At 45.0% G+C, this 19524-nt stretch overlaps 1 protein-coding gene across 1 annotated transcript in view; it reads left to right on the top strand.

Moving 5' to 3' along the window:
- Window positions 1-675: 675 nt before the first annotated feature.
- The window catches only part of ELP2 (elongator acetyltransferase complex subunit 2), an 81233-nt gene continuing 62384 nt past the window's right edge, over window positions 676-19524 (top strand). Inside the window, exons 1-5 of the mRNA XM_075921530.2 lie at window positions 676-848; window positions 2469-2547; window positions 11294-11364; window positions 13631-13787; window positions 14815-14892. Coding sequence (XP_075777645.2) covers window positions 717-848; window positions 2469-2547; window positions 11294-11364; window positions 13631-13787; window positions 14815-14892 — 517 coding nt within the window. The 5' untranslated portion in view covers window positions 676-716. The remainder of the gene's footprint in view (window positions 849-2468; window positions 2548-11293; window positions 11365-13630; window positions 13788-14814; window positions 14893-19524) is intronic.

Here is a 19524-nt window from a genome sequence, read left to right as displayed (position 1 = left end):
CATACAATTGAGGATAACATTTCATTATCCCAGCAGTCAAAAAACGCCAGCCAAAATTTATTGCTTGGGCAACACAGCAGTTGACAACTGATGGGATGTTGGGAAAAATTTTTTTTTGGGGGGGGGGATGTACACCCCTTCCTCAGGGATCCGGAGAAATCTTTGCCACTAACTTACTGTTCCCGGGACTTAATTAGTGCTGAAATCTTAATGCCTGTTTAATAAAATTAACAGCACTCATGCAGTGCTATGATCCCATAACAAAACGGGAGGACCAAGTGAGATGGGGTATTGGAAAAGATTCTAAGGGCAGCCTGGGCGGACTCTTTGGCAGTGGGAGAGCCAGCACCCCTCACGCTGACGCTACCTCTGGCCAAACGAGGAAGCAGTGGGGGGAACCGGTTTCCTCCAAGCCCAGGCACTGAGTCTGGCAGGAGGAAAAGCCAGGGCAGGGCGCGCACTGCTGGGCAGCAAACCCCAGGGCGCCAAAGCAGGACACGAGCCCAGCAGCTGACGCGCCAGACCTGGCGCAGGGACACGGGCGTCTGCCCGCCACACCTGCAGGGGGCGCTCTGCGCCGGGCCAGCGAACTGCGCGTGCCACGAGCGCGTGCGAGCCCTGCCCTCCGCCGGTAGCCCCGCCCACAAGTCGCCGGCGGCGCCTCGCGGCTGCCGTAGTCTCCTCGCGCGGAAAGCTGCGTGAGGTCAACGGCGGCAATGGCGGCCCCGTTGCGAGTCTGTCACGTTGCCTGTTGCGCCAACCGGGCGGGCGGCGGGGTCGTGTCGTGGGGGCGGGGCGGGCTCCTGGCGTTCGGCTCCTGCCGCTCCGTGGCGCTCTACGAGCCCCAGGTGAGGGGGACGCGGCCTCGTGCTGCCCCGCGCGCCGGTGCCGGGACTCCCCCGCCTCGCGCTCAGCGCAGCCCCGCCCCGCCCGCAGGCGGTTGGCCGGCCGGGAGCCCCCAGCGCTGCGCGCGCCGCCGCCCGAGTCCCTCCCGCACCGCGCGCGGGGAGCAGCGCTGCTGCCAACGGGGAGAGGGCGGGGGCCGCCTCTGGCATCCGGGTCCCCTCCAGCATCCTCTCCTGCCGAGCGCCCGACCCCGCTCCCTGTGGCGCTGCCTTCTCCGTGTAGCAAGAGCAGGCTGGGTCTTACTGCGCAGCCTGACTCCCATTGCGTCCTGGACCATGAGCCTCTGCCCGCCCAGCACTGTCTCCTGCCCCCCCCCCCCCCTGTATTTGAGTTAGCAAAGGGGGGAGGGGCTAATAGTGGAGCAGCGACTCCACGACTTGATAAGCTTAGGTTTATCAGGTAGTTGACTAGACTAGACTAGTCACATCCCTGTGGGAGAGGCACTTCTCCCTCCATGGCGGTCATGGAGGGGGCAGCGCCTCTCCCACTGCTTGGTAGCTCTGGGCAAGTCCTGAGCCCCAAGCTGGGTGAGACCCATGAAGCAGCTGTGTGGGGTTGTACTGCTGTGCAGCCTACAGGAAATGCTCCTGGCCATCTGACACTAGGGCTACAGGTTGTGAGGTGGCTGCGGTTTGGATGAAGGGGAGGCATGGGCCACTTCCGGCAACAGGAACCTTGCCCGTGTGCAGAGGTATCCAGAGCTCTGCCTCTGGCTGGTCCATCTCTTACTGGTGCCCTGCACAAGGACATGCTGGCTTATTTTCACTTTTGCTGTAAACCATGTATATAATGAAAACTATTTCAAGCACCCATAATTCCAGCACCTGTGAGGGAAACCCCTGTTTTAATTATGCCAGTGCTCTCTGACTTTTTGTGTGCAGGTGGGATGTCTTCCAGAGGTGGAGTGTCCTCATACTGCCCTCACTCTGTCCCAGTGAGTCAGAGCAGCTGGCTTCACTTAGGCTAGGTCTACACTATACCTGGCAGCTTGACTTAAGGTATAGAACTCCAGCTACATAGACTGGAGTAGGCATATCTTAAGCCAAACTTGATGGTGGTCCCCATGGGAGGAGGCCAACAGGAGCAAATGCTCCTGTTGGCTTCCCTAATTCCTGGCAAGAACAGGAGTACTGGAGGCCAGTGGAGGGCATCTTCTGAATTTGATTTAGTGAGTATTAACTAGACTCACTAAATCAAACTTTGGAAGATCAATCACAGCACCATCAGTCTACCTTGGAGTGAAGATGTGGCTTCAGTTGCCTGTGGTTGGGCTTTTCTCCTCTTGGCTCCCTGCTCTGCTTTACTTCTGGTGTCCCAGCTGCCAGCCATGTGTCATCCCTGGGAGACTGAATGATCCACCTGCTATTAAAATGTTAAATTCAAGAAGAGTTTGTGATCTCTTTTTTCTGTAATTTGTTCTTTTTTGAGCAAGGTCTTTACATCAGAAAGCTATTGGCTAAACACAGGTTAAAGCTTTGGTAGTATGGCTAACCTGCCCTCATTTTTGTAAAACTTAAAATACCTCACATTTTGGTAGCTAAATATTTTCTTTCTTTTCTCAGACTAGAAAAGTAGTTGCTACACTGAATGGTCACACTGGCAGAGTTAATTGTGTGCAGTGGGTTCACAACCTAGATGGCTGTAAGTACTAAACAATCTGTTCACAAATACTACATTTGTTCTGTGTTAGAACAGGATTCTTATTTTTCACATGTTCATCTGCAAACTGTTGAATCATGGATCCTGTCAACTTTCAATCTTGTCAGTTTAGAAAATTGAATTTAGTTTATTGTGTATCTGCCTCTGAATTTGCTTATCAGTACTTCGCTATTTACAAATATGTGGTGCTTGCTTCTATTGCTTGGCAAAAGACCCATGCAAATGAGAAACACAGTAGGGTCCTATTCTGCAAATTCTGCAGTTTGGCTTCACTTCAGACTTAACTTGGGTTATTGGCACCTGGGTTAATCTAGTTGGGGTTTGAATGTCTACTGTGCACTGGTTTTGTGCTCATTCTAAATTTGTTAAAGCGGTAGGATGGGTACTGCTGTCCTTCAGCATAAATAGTCCACCTTTTCAAGAAGCAGTAACCAGTGCTGTTTACACTGGGAGTTACATCAGTATAGCTGCATCTCTCAGTATCTTCAGGGGGTCTTCACATCCTAAACTCAAAATTCCAGTCATCTGAAGAAGTGGGCTGTGCCCATGAAAGCTCATGATACCATCTACATGTTTTGTTAGTCTATAAAGTGCTACCAGACCATTTGTTGTTTTTTAGTTAATCTCTCAGTATAGTTCAACCTTATGGAAACAGGTTGATCTGAGCAATGCAATTTGAGTTAGTAGCATAACTCAAATCGATGTAGCTTAAATCTACTTACCACGGGGTCCACACCGCGCTCGGTCAACAGAAAAAACTCCCTTTGACTCTCCTCACTCTTCTCTTTCTGGGGCATACTCAAGTCAGGAGAGTAATCAGTAATTGATTTATGGTGCCTCTACCAGTGCTGCATTGATCACTGCTCCATCAATCTGGCTTATAGTGAAGATATTCCCTCAGGGATATATGGTTTTCACACAGCTGACAGACACAGCTGTGCAGCTATAAATTCCCACTGTAGACCAGCCCTGAGATAACTCTGCAGTGAATACAAATTATTAAACTAATGTATAACTTTATTAATTTGAATAATACTGTTGATTTTAATGGGGCTAATAATTTGAATACAATTACACATAAGTTAAGTGTTTGCAGAATTAAACCACTACAGGGAAGTAAGGAAAGGGCTATACTGAAAGTGCTGTGCAGTACACAAAGTAAATCTAGAAAAAATAATTATTCACTAATCTATGTTGTAATCATTTTGGGATGGAGCCTTTGATAAAACCTGCAGAAGGGGGACATATGATCAGGAAATGTCATCACAGATATTCTTCGCCTTATCCTACTGGGGCAAGGTTTGTTTCTTTCTGCCCAGAGGAAAAAGCATCCAGAAAACTGGTGGATCCTTGGGGATCTGCTGGAAATTAGAGCTACACATCCAGAGTTTTGGCCCTAGTAGCCATTGACCCTTGACTGTGCAGCTTTATGGGAACTATTTTGCAAAGCTACTTGGGGAATACTCAAAATTAAGACCATAAGAGCTATTAGTAACTCTAGTGTATCTTATGCTGTTTCCCTTTTAGCCCAGCACATCTTATACCACCCAGCCCCTTGCTGCTCCACTCTTCCCCCAGATCTGCCACTCAATCCTTTGTGAAGCCTGTGGACCAGTCAGAATGCCCTCTGAAGAGTGGGGTGTGTGGATTGGGGTAAAGGGGGTGAGTGACTCATGGTGTCACTGGGCAGATGAGCTCCACTTCTCCATGCTAAGAGAGATGTGTGCATGGAGGATACGTTGCACTTGGATCTCAGGGTAGTGATCTGAAACCTCTAAGTGTGACTTGTAAGGTCTGCAGGTTGAAAGTTTCAGATACAAACATGACTTTATTTTGAGCTAATGACAGAGCATGTTAAATGATTATTTTTCATCTACTCCTTGCTCGACACCTGCTTTCCAGTTGGTTGAGAAGGAAAGTAGATACATTGCTATGGGCAGGGGTCGACAAATTATGGAAAACCCTACTTGCCAGACAAAAAAGGGACTCGCCACCCTCCCCCACAAAAAGCGTTTTTTTATAATGGCATAAATTCCTAATAAGAATAAGAATAGTAATTACTAATAAGTTATTAATAAATATCACCCAAGTTATTAATACATATCTTGTAAAGGTTTATCTTTTCTCTCTGCTGCCATGTCTCCGCCGCTTGCTCCATCAGCTCCCCTGGTGCGTGCTGCCCCCCAACCCTCCACCCTCCTCTGCTGTCCTGATCCTGCCCTTCTCACTGCCCTCAGCCCTCCTGAGACCTGCCCCCCTCCACCAGCCCTTCTTTCCCCCCTGTGCCCACTCCTCCAGTAGCCCCACTCTGATCATGTGAGCTACCCCTCCTCATCCCCTCTCCTAACACCTCCCTCTACAAACCTGCCCTGCCTCTCTCTTCTGGTGCTGGTCCCTCCCCTGCAGGTATCTGCCCTTCTGCTTCACCCCCAGAATCCCCTGGCACCTGCACCCTCCTGATGCCTCCCCCTTCCCTCACTGCCCCTGCCCCATTTGCCCTCTCTTTCCCTGATATCCACCCCCTTACCACTGTCTGCCCCCATTCCCTGTGCCCTCACAGATGTCTTGCTCCATCCCTGCCTTCCTCATGCCCACCCCTTCTTTCAAGCCTTCTCCCAGCACTTCCCCCTCCCCTCTCTAGCCCCCAGTGCCCTTACCCTCTCCTCTCCCAGCATCACCCTGTCCCCCTTCCCACTGACACCTCCCCTCCTGCCCTTTTCCTCACTGTTTGCACTTGGCCCCCTGGCATTTGTCTCTCCTGCACCCCTGTCCCTTGGTGCCTTCCCCTTTCTTCTTCTTCTCCTCCTCCTGACCTCCTCCCCTCAGCACAAGCCCCTTCCCCATATTTTTCCCCTCCCCTCCCCACAGCTCAGCCCAGCCCCTTCCCCTCCCTCAGGGCCAGCTCTAGGTTTTTTGCTGCCCCAAGCAAAACATTTTTTGGCCGCCTCCCCCCCACCCCCTTTTTGTTGTCTTTTACACATGTTTGCATTTTGCAATGGTTTTTTTGTTGTTTTTGTTTTCATTTTTGTCCCGGCATTTTAGCCCTATCAATAGCAAATAGCATTTTCATTCGTTTTTTTCCATAAAGGCAAAGGCGCTTCAAGTGAACTTCCCCTTTCACTCCCTTCTGGGTCACAGCAGCTTTTTCCCTTCCCTGTCCAGCCCCTCTCTATGGACAAGTACCCTTTACTCCCAACACACAGGGAGTGCAGGGACAGCCCAGAGCCAGAGGGGTGCAGGGAACAGTGGGGGGTAAGAGGGTGGCGTGGGGAACGGGAGGCACAGAGCCAGAGGGACGCAGCGATCGGGGGGAGCAGGGTGCGGTGGAGGCAAGGGGAATGGGACGTGGGGAACGGAAGGGGCAGAGGGATCGGGGTCTAGGGCCAGTGCAGGGAATGGGCAGCACAGACCTGGGGGGGCAGGGATCGGGGGGAGCAGGGTGTGGGGTGCAAGGGTGGCGCAGAGCCAGAGGGTCGCAGGGAAGAGGGAGAGCAAGGGGTCAGGGGAGCAGGGGCAGCGTGGGGAACGGGCGGCGCGGAGACAAAGGGGGGCTGGGGCAGTGGCAGGACTGGAGCCAGCGGGGTGGGCCCTGGCTGAGTCGTGCGCTGTAGCCCTTTAAAATCAGCGGGGCCATGTCACGCCAGCATCCTGGCATCCTGCCCCACCTCCTCGCACTGGAGCTGCACGGAGGCAGCCTGGTGGGAAGAATCGCCGCACTTCCACCTTTCCAGCGGTGCTTTGCTCCTCCGCTGCCCAGCGGATCGGATGGGGCCACGCTGCCCGTAGTGCGGGCTTCCGCCAGCCCGTCACAACAGCCCACCGGGCCAGTCCGCCCCTGCACTCGCCAGCTGGTAAAAACTACTTGCCGCGGGCGAGTGTATTTGTCGAGCCCTGGCTATGGAAAATATTTCTGTTCTTCACCGTACATACTTAGTGCACAGTCAGTTTCATTGTTTTTTAGATGGTCATTTGCTTTTCTTGTCTTTACCTATAACATGTGCATTCCTGTGCGAAGAGGGAACTTTCATGCTTTTCCTCAGATCCTACAAGAAGGCAGGTTTAGGGTTTTGGGAACAGTTTAGTCCTCGTTGCTGAGAGAAGCATTATATGCCACACAAGGAGGCAGAAAAAATGCAAATTCTATAAAATGGATTTGTTTTAAAAACGAAGTAGGACACAGTATTTAAGGAATTCTTTATTGGCAAATGTGAAATTACTGTTCTTTAAAAATAAATAAAAATCATAACGTATAAAGTGCCTCATCCAGGACCCACTAAAATCAAAGGGTGACATTTAAACAGGCTCTACATTCTGTACCCTGGGGCAAGAGTGACGAGAGTTCATTTGGTTTCTCTTCTGAATACCTTTGTATTTTTTTTAATCTTATAAACCATTGGTAAACTCTAAATTTGTTGAAGTTGAATTGACAGATATATTTTGAAAGTGTGATTTACTGTAATGGATTACATGGTCGTGCTTCCAGACTGGTCTTGGTGTTTGGAGTTTTATGTACTATTGTTTTGCAATACATGTAAAGAATTGTAGCATGCAAGATGTAAGTTTGCGATTGTTATGATCTGCCAAAAAAGTCTTCTGAAATGGAAATGTTAGGAAACATATCTGAAAGTATTGTTCTTGAAAGTATAGGAATCACAATGTCCTTTTTTGAACCTTTTAAAAATACATATATTTCTGCCTTCAGAATTCAGGCTGTGTGTGTTTGTAGCTTATGGAGGGAGTGTAGTGACTTCATCATTAAAATTGCATCTAGATTTCTGTTATAAGCCCAATTTTCTATTTTTTCCCTTTCTAACTGTTGACTGGAGATAGTAATGTTTTTTTTTTCTGAGAACTTTCATGGTTAAAATAGATGAGGAAAAATTATTTCCTCAGTTTGGTAATTAAATTACAGTATGAAGAAGTGGGAACATTGCATTATACTAAATTCGTTGTACAATTAATATGGACACACAGGAGAAGGAACGCAAGACAAAATAGGGAAAAAACAGGTTAAAAAAATTCAGTATTAAATCTATTCAAGTCAGCAGGGCTTGATGAGACCTGTAGTAAGAGGACCAAAAAGTGCCGTCATGGCCAAACAACATTTTTTTTTTTAAAAAAAGTTGTTAGATGCAAAAAAGCAGCCTTTAAAAATTAGAGGTTAAATCTTAGGAAAATAGAAAGGAGCATAAGCTCTGGCAAGTCAAGTGCAAAGATATAATTAGGCAAGTCAAAAGAGATTTGGAAGAGTAGCTAGCTAGAGACTTAAATGATCAGCAAAAAATTAAATATAACAAGCAAAAAGCCTGCCAAATCAGTGGGGCTATTGGATGATGGCGGTGCTAAAGGAGCTTTTAAGGAAGATAAGGCCACTGGAGAAGCTAGATGAATTCTTTGCATTATTTTTCATAAAGGGTGTGAGGGATATCTCCACACCTAACCCACTCTTAGATGATAAATATTTGGAATTGTCCACCAGCTCAAGGTGTCAGTAGAGGAGGTTTTGGAACAAGATTAATTAAATAATAGTAAGTCACCAAGGCTATGTCTAGACTGCAAGCCTCTTTCGAAAGATACTTTCGAAAGAGCCTCTTTCGAAAGAGAGCGTCTAGACTGCACGTTGAACTTTCGAAAAAGCGGCTTGCTTTTTCGAAAGAAAGCATCCAGTGAGTCTGGATGCTCTCTTTCGAAGAAGCCCTATTTACATTGAAGAACGCCTTCTTTCGAAAGAGGAACTTTCGAAAGAAGGCGTTCTTCCTCGTGAAATGAGGTTTACCGCCATCGAAAGAAAAACCGCGTTCTTTCGATTTAATTTCTTGAGTCTGGACGCAGGGGAAGTTTTTTCGGAAAAAGCCTACTTTTCCCGAAAAAACCACTGAGTCTGGACACAGCCCAAGACTGGATTCTATTCACTCAAGAGTTCTGAAGGAACTTAAATATTAAATTGAAGTGCTACTAATGGTGTTATGTAATTTATCATTTAAACTGGCTTCTGTAGTTGCTGGTTGGAGGATAGCTAATGTGACACCAGTTAAAAAAAAAAAAAAAGACACTGGAGGTGGTTACCAGCTAGGAAGATCAACTTCAGTAACAAGCAAATTGGTTGAAACTAGGGATGTTAATGCTTAATCCATTAACCAGTAGGGGCTGGAGCAGCCCCCAACTGTGGTGGGCCATACCTGGGCATGCTGCTCGTAGGGACGCTCCAGCCCAGCCGGAGCAGTATTGTCTGCGGTGGGAAAGCTGCTCCAATCCAGTTGGGATGAGCTTATCAGTTTTGGCATGAGCTTATCGGTTACCGTAATGGTTACTCAGCAGCTCCCAGGGAGAGCTGCTATCCCAAGCTTCTGCCTCTGATACAGAACCAGCAGTGTAGAGCGGCAGCAAGTTACCTGGGACTGCAGTGTCAGGTGTGAGCTGACTGCTTCCCTATGCTGCAGACTCTGCAGTATAAACTTTATACTGCAGAGCCCTTGGTGAAGCTGGCTCCCTGGGAATGGGGCCGGGAGCTGGCTCCTGGCATGCACTAGCTGCCGGCCCTGCTCCCAAGGAGCTGGCTGCAATGCAGGCTCTGCAATATAAACTTTATACTACACAGCCTGCAGTGTGTAACCATGTAAACACTAAGATTTTTAATGGTTATGTGGTTACCTAATTTACTGCTTTTTAACATTTCTAGTATAAGGTGAAATTAAAAAGAAAGTGACTGTTCTGCTTGGAAAAGAAGAGACTTCTAAGAGGAGGTACAATAGGACTATAGAATAGTGAATTTTGTGGAGGAAGTAAAGAAGTGCTGTTTACTCCTTCACATAACACATCTGGGGCCACCCAATGAAATTAGTAGGCAGCAGGTATAAAGAAAAAAAATTCACACAGTGCACAGCTAACCTGTGGAACTCATTACCATGGGATCTTGGGAAGGCCAAGCTATAATAGGGTTTTAAAAAGGGTTAGATAATTTCCTATCTGGAGGATAGGTCCATCAGTGGCTATTAGCCAAGATGGTCAGGGATGCACCCTCAGGAACTTGACTATCAGAGAGAGGCAGCAATAGGGGGAGGGAGCGGGATCCATCTTAAAAGCCGGTTCCCCCAGCACTGTCTCTGCAGGAGCAGGGGAGACAGAGAGCAGTGGGCAAATGGTGTGAGCGGGAATTGCAACAGTCCTGCTCACAGCCCTTCCGACTGCTGCTCCTCTCCCTTTGAAATGTACAAGAGCCACCCGTGGCTCTTGTGAATTTCAATGGGAGAGAGGCAGTGGGAACCCACTGGGTCCCTCCTTTTGACACAACTCCAGGTGACATTCTCATAAGCAAACAGGGGACATGTGGTTTAGATGACTTTACTGTAAGGTGGGGGCACAACTGGTTGAAAGACCATACTCAAAGAATAGCAAAGAGAGTTAGCAATGATTTACTCTGAAATTGGGAGGAGGTGTCTAGTGAGGTCGTACAGGGATCAGTCTTTGCTCCAGTGCTAGTCAATATTTTTATTAATGATATGGCTGATTGAGTAGAGAATATGCTTATAAAATTAGTGGATGACAGCAAGTGGGAGGGGTTGCAAGCATTTTGAAGGACAGATTTAAAATTCAAAATGACCGTGACAAATGGGAGGATTTGTCTGAATTTGACAAGAGAAAATTCAAAAAAGAGACGTGCAAAGTACTTTACTTAGGCAAGAAAAATCAAAGGAACCATTACAAAATGGGGGCTAACTATGTAGACGGTAGTAATGCTGAATAGGTTCTGTGGGTTATTGTGGAACACAAACTAAATGAGCCATCAATTTGATGCATCATTGTATTAACTGGAGCATTGTATGTAAGACACAGGAGGTAACTGTCCTGCTCTATTTGGTGGGGCCCCATGTTGAGTACTGTGTCCAGCTCTGGGCACTACAATTTAGGAACAACGTAGACAAATTGGAAGGAGTCCAGAGTAGAGCAGCATAATCCCAACATATGGGGAAAAGTTGAAAAAACTGGGCATGTTTAGTTTTGAGAGAGAGCGACTGAGGGGCGACCTGACAACAGTCTTTAAATACGTTAAGCTGCTCATGAAGAGGATGGTGATCAATTGTTCTCCATGTCCTCTGAAGGTAGGACAAGAAGTAAAGGGCTTAATCTGTAGCAAGGGATCTTTAGTTTAAATATTAGGAAGAACTTTTTATCTGTATAAGGGTAGATAAACTATGGAGTAAGGTTCTGGGGGAAGGATCCTGGAGTCCCCATCATTGGAAGCTTTTAAAAGCAAGTTGGATAAACTCTTGTCAGGGATGGTCTAGTTTTACTTGCCCTACCACGACACAGAAGGCTGGACTCGGTGACTTCTTGAGGTTGCTTCTAGTCCTATATTTCTGATTCTATAAATCGGTGTCTTAAAAGACTCTCCAAACCAAAAAACAAAACAAAAAAAACCCAACAACCTTGAATTAAATTACAGTTAAGTTTCTTGAGTGCATTTTAAGAAGCACGCCATTGACCGCATTCCTATAAAACTTTGCAAGCATTAAAGTTTGTGGATTTTTTTTACATATATATTCAATGGTTTTCCTTGTTTTGAACAGCACTTAGCATTCTTAGTTGTACCAGCTCTCATGTCGTTAGGGAAATGGATTCTATAATACATATCAAGTAGCTTTTTCTAGTGACTAAAGTAACTGTTATTTTATAGTAGCAATAAAAATAGGAGATGTTCATGTAATACAAATGTAAACCTTTTTTTTAGCTGCTGAGACAGAATTAATTTCTGGAGGTTCTGATAAGCAGGTCATTGTATGGAAAACACAGAATAATCAGGTAAGCAGAAATATTCATATTGTCTTTTTTAAACTATCAATTTTTATTTTTAAGTATAGTACCCATGAAATATTTAGTAAGTTAAATTACTTCTGTCTAAATCTCGGAACTCTTTATTCATGCCTTTTTATCTGACCTAGAGTATTGCAACTCTTACGTGCCTCCTCCAGGGCTGTTTTAGAACTTCTGCATTTAGCAGAAAGTTGCTATCTTCTGCCACATGATTACATTTAATCCTATTCTTGAATATCTCTTCTGCTGTCTTGAGTGATTTAAAATTGGCTTCATTTTTAAAAAAAATGCATATATTTATCTAGCTTGTTTCAGATTTCACTCTCCATCATCAGAACATATCTTTCCCATAATCTCTTCACCCTTAGTGTGAGACCCAATTTATATAGTTCTGTTTGTCAGGAACAGCATTTCTGTATCTCTCTTCACTCTTCTCTAGTTGCATCTGGTGAATCCACAACTGAAATAGAGCATTTACATAAAAGGAACCTTATTACGAGAGGAATAGAGAAATTGGAAGGAGTGTGGAAAAGGCAGTTTGGAGGCTGAAAGATTTTAATACTTCTTGGCTAGGAAGTTAAACCTATCACAGTCTTGAAGTGCATTATAGAAGTTCGAAAATTCTAATGTAGTCACTATCACTCTTCCATTTGGTTGAAAAAGGAGGATTGATGCTCCTCCTTCTCAGTGACGCTCAGAAAAACTGTCAGGAACATTGTATCTGTACATTTGCATCTAGCTACCATACATATGTTGATATTTTCACCCAGCATGAGGAGGGCTGTGATCAAAATGTATCATGTATTTTGCATAAAAGTACAGAGTGACATTAAATTTACAAAAGCAATTGAAGGAAGGTTTTAAAGCAGTTTGACAGATTGCAGGCTGATGGAAGTCTTAATTTAGCTAACTTACCAAAAACTGAAACTGGAACCACAGATATAATAATAATAGTAATAAATAATACTGGTTGGACCTCCCTGGTCCGGCACCCTCGGGACCTGAGTTTGCCAGACCAGGGGAGGTCAACCCTGGCCCGCTGCTACCAAGTTCCACACTCTCCCAGGGGGGCCGCTCGACTGTTAGCTGCCGAGCTAGTCTTCAGTCACCTGGCTCCCCTCCCGGCCCCGGCTGCTGCTTGTGCACTCTCTCTGGTTCAGCACCATCCATGGTCCTGTTGGACCACAGATGTTGCTGGAACAGAGAGTCCTGGATTAGAGAGGTCCTACCTGTAATAAATAAAGGTCTGAGATTCTACAGTGCCTTTCTCTGTCTTAGCTAGTATGACTGATCACAAAAATAAAGTTCAATGGTTGAGCTCAGTATATGAAGAAGAGGCTGAAATATGGCTGATGGACCATAAGCCAGACTGTGTTCCTGATCTTCTAGCACTTAGACTTTATTCCAAATTATATGTGTAAAGAAGATTGTTGCAGTTGTTTGCATCACAGCGGTAGAATATAGCGCAGTGTTTCTTAAACAGAGTTCAAAATGGCTGCCCTTAAAGGGGCAGGTGACCTTTTTTTGGGGGGGGGGATCAATAACTCCCCCCAGACTCTTTTTTTTTTTCCCCCCTCAACAAAAAAAAATCCTTGGTGTTACTCATAAAAACAATTATTTGGTGTTCCTCGGTCTTAAAAAGTTTAAGAGACACTGATATAGTGGGTTTAAGTCGTAGAAGGTTTAACAATTGAGTTCAGATCTTTGTCAGTTTTCAAAAGACCTACACTGTGTTGAGCTAGATCTGTGTCAATCAAGCACTTCTAGTATATTTGAATTGGTTTTCATGAAATTGTATAAATGGAAGTTAGATTGGTTTAAATGCTAGTGTAGACCTGCCCCCAACTATACTCACTGCTTCAAGTCTCAGTCAGTAATGTACTCCGTATTCTTATGAGCCTTTTGGAAAATAAACTTCCCTGATACGTTTTGCACTTTTCATTAACTAGCTTTTTCTAATGATTTTTTATGACTTTTGTAATCTGGCAAAGTTTTCCTTTTAAGAAATACATATACTGTAATCTAGTTAGCTATTGCCCCCTGCCTCCCCCCCCCCCCCCCCCCGCCAAGCTGAATGTAAGCAAATCTTGGTAAGTTAGCCCACATAAGTTGTTAGTTTTAATATGTAATTATTAGAGCCCTCTTCTAAACATTTACAGGAAATTAAATGTCCACATACCAGAAAGTTTCCTGTTTTCTGTTAAGTTTATATTTATATTTTGTGTAATCTCATGTAACTTTCTGTCATGTTCAGCTCGTGAAATGCATTCATCTTGAAGGCCATTCAGAAGCTGTTTGTGCTGTGGATGCTGTTTACCAGACAGATGAGTCAAAGACAGATTTAAAGCTACTAATAGCTTCTGCTGCTTCTGATTCTACCGTCAGAATCTGGTCCAAACAAGGTTCAGAAGGTAAATTTCTTTACAATGTGATAGCTTGAAGACTGACTGTAAAATTGTATGAATGTATGCATGTTAAATATCTCTGTTACACTGAAGTCTCTGAAGAATCTTTGCTTAAGACAGGGTGTGAGCTGGATTCTGTTTCTTGAGAGCAGTCAGACCTATTCACTGAAAGCTCTGGGGTAACTCAAGGCCTTATATGCCCTGCAGAACCATTGCCATTGATGTAAAATAGAACCCATCGTGGGTCCATGCTGAATTTACAAGGATGTCAGTTAGAAAAACACCTTTCTCACATACCTTTTACGTCCACCAGTGTGAATTGTTTGGCATTCCCGTTTTTCTTGGAGCATGGGTGCAGACTAATAATTTTTGGCAGCATGCTGGGGCTAGAACTGCACCTCTTTTGGAATTCTCCAATATTCTTTGCCTTTAATCCCATGCAGGGGGCATACTGAGAGTTTCTGCTTTTGGCAGGGCTTTGGGGCTTTTTTTATGCCTGAAAAGAAAAATGAGGTAAAAGCAATGTTCCTGACTTGAAACAAAACAAAACAAGCAAGCTTCCTCAAACCATCCACCCCCAAAGATTACTAGGCTTCTTTTAACAAGGGTTTCTTGGAGCCATCTCTTGATGAATGGATTTTATCTAATGGGGGCTATTGCGGGGACAGAGCTCATTTTGCACTTAGGCAGTGCCTGAGTGGAGCAAGAAATATGTTTAGGCTCCTGGGTATTGCAGCTGAGGCCACATGGATCACAAGACCTCAGGTGCACATGTAATAAGCCTCGTGTACAACAAAAAGTCAGTCTGCCCCAAGATCTTAGTCTTAATAGACAAGCTAATTAAATTGTAATAGATGACCTATAAACAAAATGTTGGGGTACTAAACTTGATGGTTATTTTCTTAGCGGTTTCTAGTTCCCTTAAACTTATCTTTTCTTGGTAATGAAAATTGTTAATCAAACAAAACAATGTCCTGTCCTCTCCCCCTACAGTGTTAATTTGAGTCCAACATTCTTTACTCTAATTTTTCAGCTAAATGCCTTCAGATCCTGGAATTTGGAAATGGACTTGTCATGGATGTCTGCTTATCATTCTTGCCTGGCAGTGATAGTAAGTACAGCTACACATCATGAATACTTAGCCCAGAAGAAATGGTACATTTAAAAAGAAGTGAAAAAGTGTGTTTGCAGTTAGCTAATTTTGGACACACAGAGCATAGGAATACTCACATCTTAATAAGAAACCACCCCTGGCTTTACATCTGAATAGATTTAATTTGGAGATTAAACAATGTTGTAGTTCAAACAATGTTGCTTAGTTTTAAGGCTTCCAAAACAGTCTTGATAGAGCATATATTCTATGTTGGTGGATTTTTTAGTTGCATTGTGAAGCAGAAGCCAGTTATAGATTCATAAAGCTAGGGCATGATATAGCATCCCCCAGCAATGGTAGGAAGGAGTTAAGCTCTCTTGAAAGTGAGGAACAGTTCCTGCAGCACCTTGAAGCTAGGGATGTCAATGTGTAGCTGACTACACAATTAACCGATAAGCCAAGGCTTGTTGGTTAATCCTGTTGACTACACGCATCCTCCCCCCTCCTGCAGAGCAGAGAGTGAGGGGGGTGGGTGGGAGCTGCTACATGCAAGGAGCTGGCTTTCAAGCCGGCTCTCCGTGCGTTCTGTCTCCTCGGATCTGCCTGCCTCCTTCCTTGATTCCTCCTACAGAGGTGGGGAGGAGGGGGAGGCAGGAGCCAGTGCTCAGAGGGAGCCGGCTTAAAAGCTGGATCTCCTTCAACACTGGCTCCACTTTCCCCCCTTTTCCCTGAATTATCTGCACACGGGGGGTAGGGTGGGGAGGGGTAGGGGAGGCTACTGCAGAGCTTGCCATGGATTGAGGCTGCTCCGCGAAAGCAACTCCTGTCCATGGGGAGTGGTCCAAGCTCTCCACAGACAGAGGCTGCTCCAGCATCTCATGAAGCAGCATCTGCCCGAAGAGAGCTTGGACCCCCATGGAGAGGGGCTGCTGCTGTGGAGTAGCCACCGTCTGCAGAGAGTTTGGGTGCCCTGCGGACAGGGGCTGCTGCCTCTGAATCAGGTATCAGAGGCAGGTATTTTATCCACTGTGCCACTGGAGTAGCCCCCAATGACCCTACCTTCAGGGCCCCCCTTATCCTTCCTGTGTTCCAAGGGTGCCAGTTCCATTCCTTGGGAAGTTGGTGGTGGCTGCCCCCAGGGTGGGCGGGAAGTAGGGATGTAAGTGATTGTGTGGGAAGTAGGGATGTAAGTGACTAGTCGAGTGAGTACTCAACTAGAGTCTTCATGCTCTCCCCCGCCTCTGTATCAGAAGTGGCAAATGTATCAGAAGTGGGAGCAGGAGCTGGTGCTGGGGAGAGTCGGTTTAAAAGTGCAGAGCTGCTGTAGGAGCGCTCCTTCCATCCATTTATTGACTACCCGATTAGTTAATTAGCTGATACTTAACATCCCTAGGATGAAGCTGGTTTTTAAACTGGCTGATACAAAGGCATCTCTGCAGGATGTCAGGTTTTGTTGTTGCTAACTATTATCTGATATTTGTATTACAGTAGCTTCTAGAAAACCTATTGTGCTAGGCAGAACCTGAGCTAGATTGTAAACTTTGGGGCCAAGACTAAGTAGACAAGATAGAAAGAGAATGTGTAACTGAGCTATAAGCAGAGTGAACAGTGTGATAGTCTGCCAATGTCATGTGAGTTGATGAATGTTTTTGGGGTGACTTTTGTTGGGATTATATTAGCTAACTAGGCATAGAAAGGAAAAAAGACATTGCAGGGAGTGGGGTAGGGATGTGAACGATTAGTTGACTATCCAATAAGCGAATGGTTATCGGATAGTCAACACACAAGTCAACTAACTGCTTCCCCCTCTTGCTGCCTCTATTAGAAAGAAACAGCAAGAAAAAGGGAATGGAGTGCTTCAAAGCAGCAGTGTCGTGTGGAACTCAGGGCCAGACCCCGGGCTTTATGCAGCGCTGCCACTTTGAAATGCCACTTCAGTCTCCTGCTAGCCCCAGGCTGCCTGCAGAGCTTTCACCTTTCAAGTGTAGCAACAGCTACACTTCAAAGGCGGAAGTGTCCTTATTGACTAATCAGATAGTCAATGCAAATAGCATTGACTGTTTGTTTAGCCAATTAATCGAAATTTTACATCCCTAGAGTGGAGTAAGATGATCAGAAAGGAGGTTGAGGAGGGCAAGGAGATAGTGGCAGAGAAAAGTGGGATGAGAGATGTTATATGAGTGTAAGGTGCAGTGTGATGAAAGTGGGAGGGAGTTCAATTAAACTGCCATATCAGCATAAAGAAGAGAATGTCCAGAGTAAAAATTGTAGAAAGCAGGTGGGCATATCACTGACGGCATCATAAGTTTGTGATGTGGCTGCTTGATGCTGCTTCTGCTGGCTAATAGTGGATCCTTTGATGAATTTGTCCATCCTAAACTCATGCGAGTGGGGAAGGAGGGAAGAGGCTGAATGGAGTCTAATGTCCATGAAATGCGTTTTTCTCCTGCATAGTTATATCCCCAGTCATATTTGAGTGGCAGAATATCAGCTGGGTGGTTTGGTCTAGCACAGTGTTTCTCAACCAATGGTCTGAGTACCCTTAGGGGTACTCAAGAGAGATCTGGGAGGTATGTCAACACAACTGAAATTTGGAGAAAACTGAATTTTTGTTTTAAGTTTTACAGCGTTTTATTATTTTTGTACTTTTTACATCCAAAAATTCATTGCCTTCCTGGCTACAACTAAGTTGTTTAAACAGATGTGTTGTAATGGTAGACAAAAATTTTATGTCTGAAAACTGTAGGTACTGGGGGTACTGATAATTTTTTGTTTTGAAAAGGGGTACTTTATTAAAAAAGGTTGAGAAAACCTGGTCTAGCAACAGGAATCAGGCTTTGTGGTTAGACACAGAAGTCAAGCCAAGAGTCAGAACCTAAATCAGGAGACCTCATCAGGAGACTTGGCGGTAGGAATCAGGGATAAGACCCAGGATTTGAAGAGCAAGCTGAGATGAGTTCATAATCAAGGGGAGGGCTTCATCATCCTTTTCAAAGTGGAAGGTCAGGCCTAATAGAGTCTCCAAGGTCTCATGGGAACTTTCCCATTCTCACAGGTAGCTACTTGACTTGGGATCAGCAGTAATCTCCCTCATGGGGACTAACACATGAGCTCTTGCAGTAGACTTACAATGGTTCCTGGGATCCATGTGAGACATCCCAAATATGTAGTGTCTCAGTAAGAGTAAAGAAAGGCTTCTTCAGCTGGAGAGGAACCTCAGCATGTCCAGGAATACAGGCAGTCCCCGGGTTACGTACAAGATAGGGACTGTAGGTTTGTTCTTAAGTTGAATTTGTATGTAAGTCGGAACTGGTACATATTGTAGGGGAAACTCTAGCCAAACATTTCTCCAGAGCTCAGTTTTATTCTCCCACACCTCACTTCCCTCAGTCCTTTATTCTCAAGATGAGGTGTCTGCTGAGAAAAGCCACTCTGCGTCTCCCTGGTCTGCTGGGGAGGGGCGCTAGCTTTGCATCTCCTTGGTCTGCTGGGGGGAAGCAGCTAGTGCGGGGTTGCCTCACCCCGTTTGTAAGTAGGGATCTGATGTAAGTCGGATCCATGTAACCCGGGGACTGCCTGTACTCTTGAGGAAGAGATGCAACCCAAATAGCTGGAACCATTAACTTCTGTAGATTATTACTGTTCTCACCAGATGAAGCAGTCACTCCTGTCTTGCCTTTATCACCTGATGGTTATATTACCTTTGGAGAATCACAGACTCTCTCTTGATTCCCCTGGAGGAAATACAGGAGGACATCTTTATAAGCTACAGTGTATCCTTGAGAGTGCTGCCGCCAGTAACGTGTAACTGCCTTATGAATGAGATTCAGACAGTTTAGCATACTCCAGCCACTTGTGCTCCCACTTTGAAAAGATGGGAGGGAAAATATTTTGTACCATTGAAGAGGACAGAATATTTCACAGCTCACTTCATATTTTTAGTGGTGCAGGCTGTCATTAAAAGTAACAAGCATCTACCAACCCTGAGCCAAGTCCACAGGTGAAGAAGCTAAATGTCTAGATCTTTCTCAAAGGAAGAACTTCATTTTTGCAAATTTAACAGTTCTTGATTGCAAAGTACCAACATTTTAACAATCAAGCCTGAATTTATTAGTTACAGTAATAATTCTCTGACCAGTTCACTGTGGAGGATCTGACTTTCGAGAGCATCGATCTGTTTAGTGAATCATTAAGATTCCAAGGCAAACTAGTCTGACCTCTGATATCGTACAGATTTACCCATAATAGAACTTCCTCAGAATTATTTCTAGAGCATATCTTTTAGAAGAACATCCAATCTTGATTTTAAAATGATCAGTGATGGAAAATTCACCTTGATAAATTGTTCCAGTGGTTAATTACTCTCTTCATTAAAAAATAGTACCCTATTTCTGGTCTGAACTTGTCCATCTTCAGCTTCCAGTCATTGGATTGTTGTTTATCTTCCTCTGCTAAATTGAAGAGCCCATTATTTAATGTTTTTTCCAGTTTAGGTACTATTGGACTACAATCAAGTTATCCCATAACATTCTCTTTGCTGAGATAAATAGATTGAGTTTATAAGGCATGTTTTATAACCCTTTCATCATTGTAGCTCTTCTCTGAACTTTCCCCAATTTTTCAATTTTTTTTTGAACTGTGGACACCAGA

The sequence above is a fragment of the Pelodiscus sinensis genome, chromosome 2 (genome assembly GCF_052426305.1).
Source record: "Pelodiscus sinensis isolate ZL-2025 chromosome 2, ASM5242630v1, whole genome shotgun sequence".
Lineage (NCBI taxonomy): Eukaryota > Metazoa > Chordata > Testudines > Trionychidae > Pelodiscus > Pelodiscus sinensis.
This window is presented reverse-complemented; position numbering and strand designations above follow the sequence as displayed.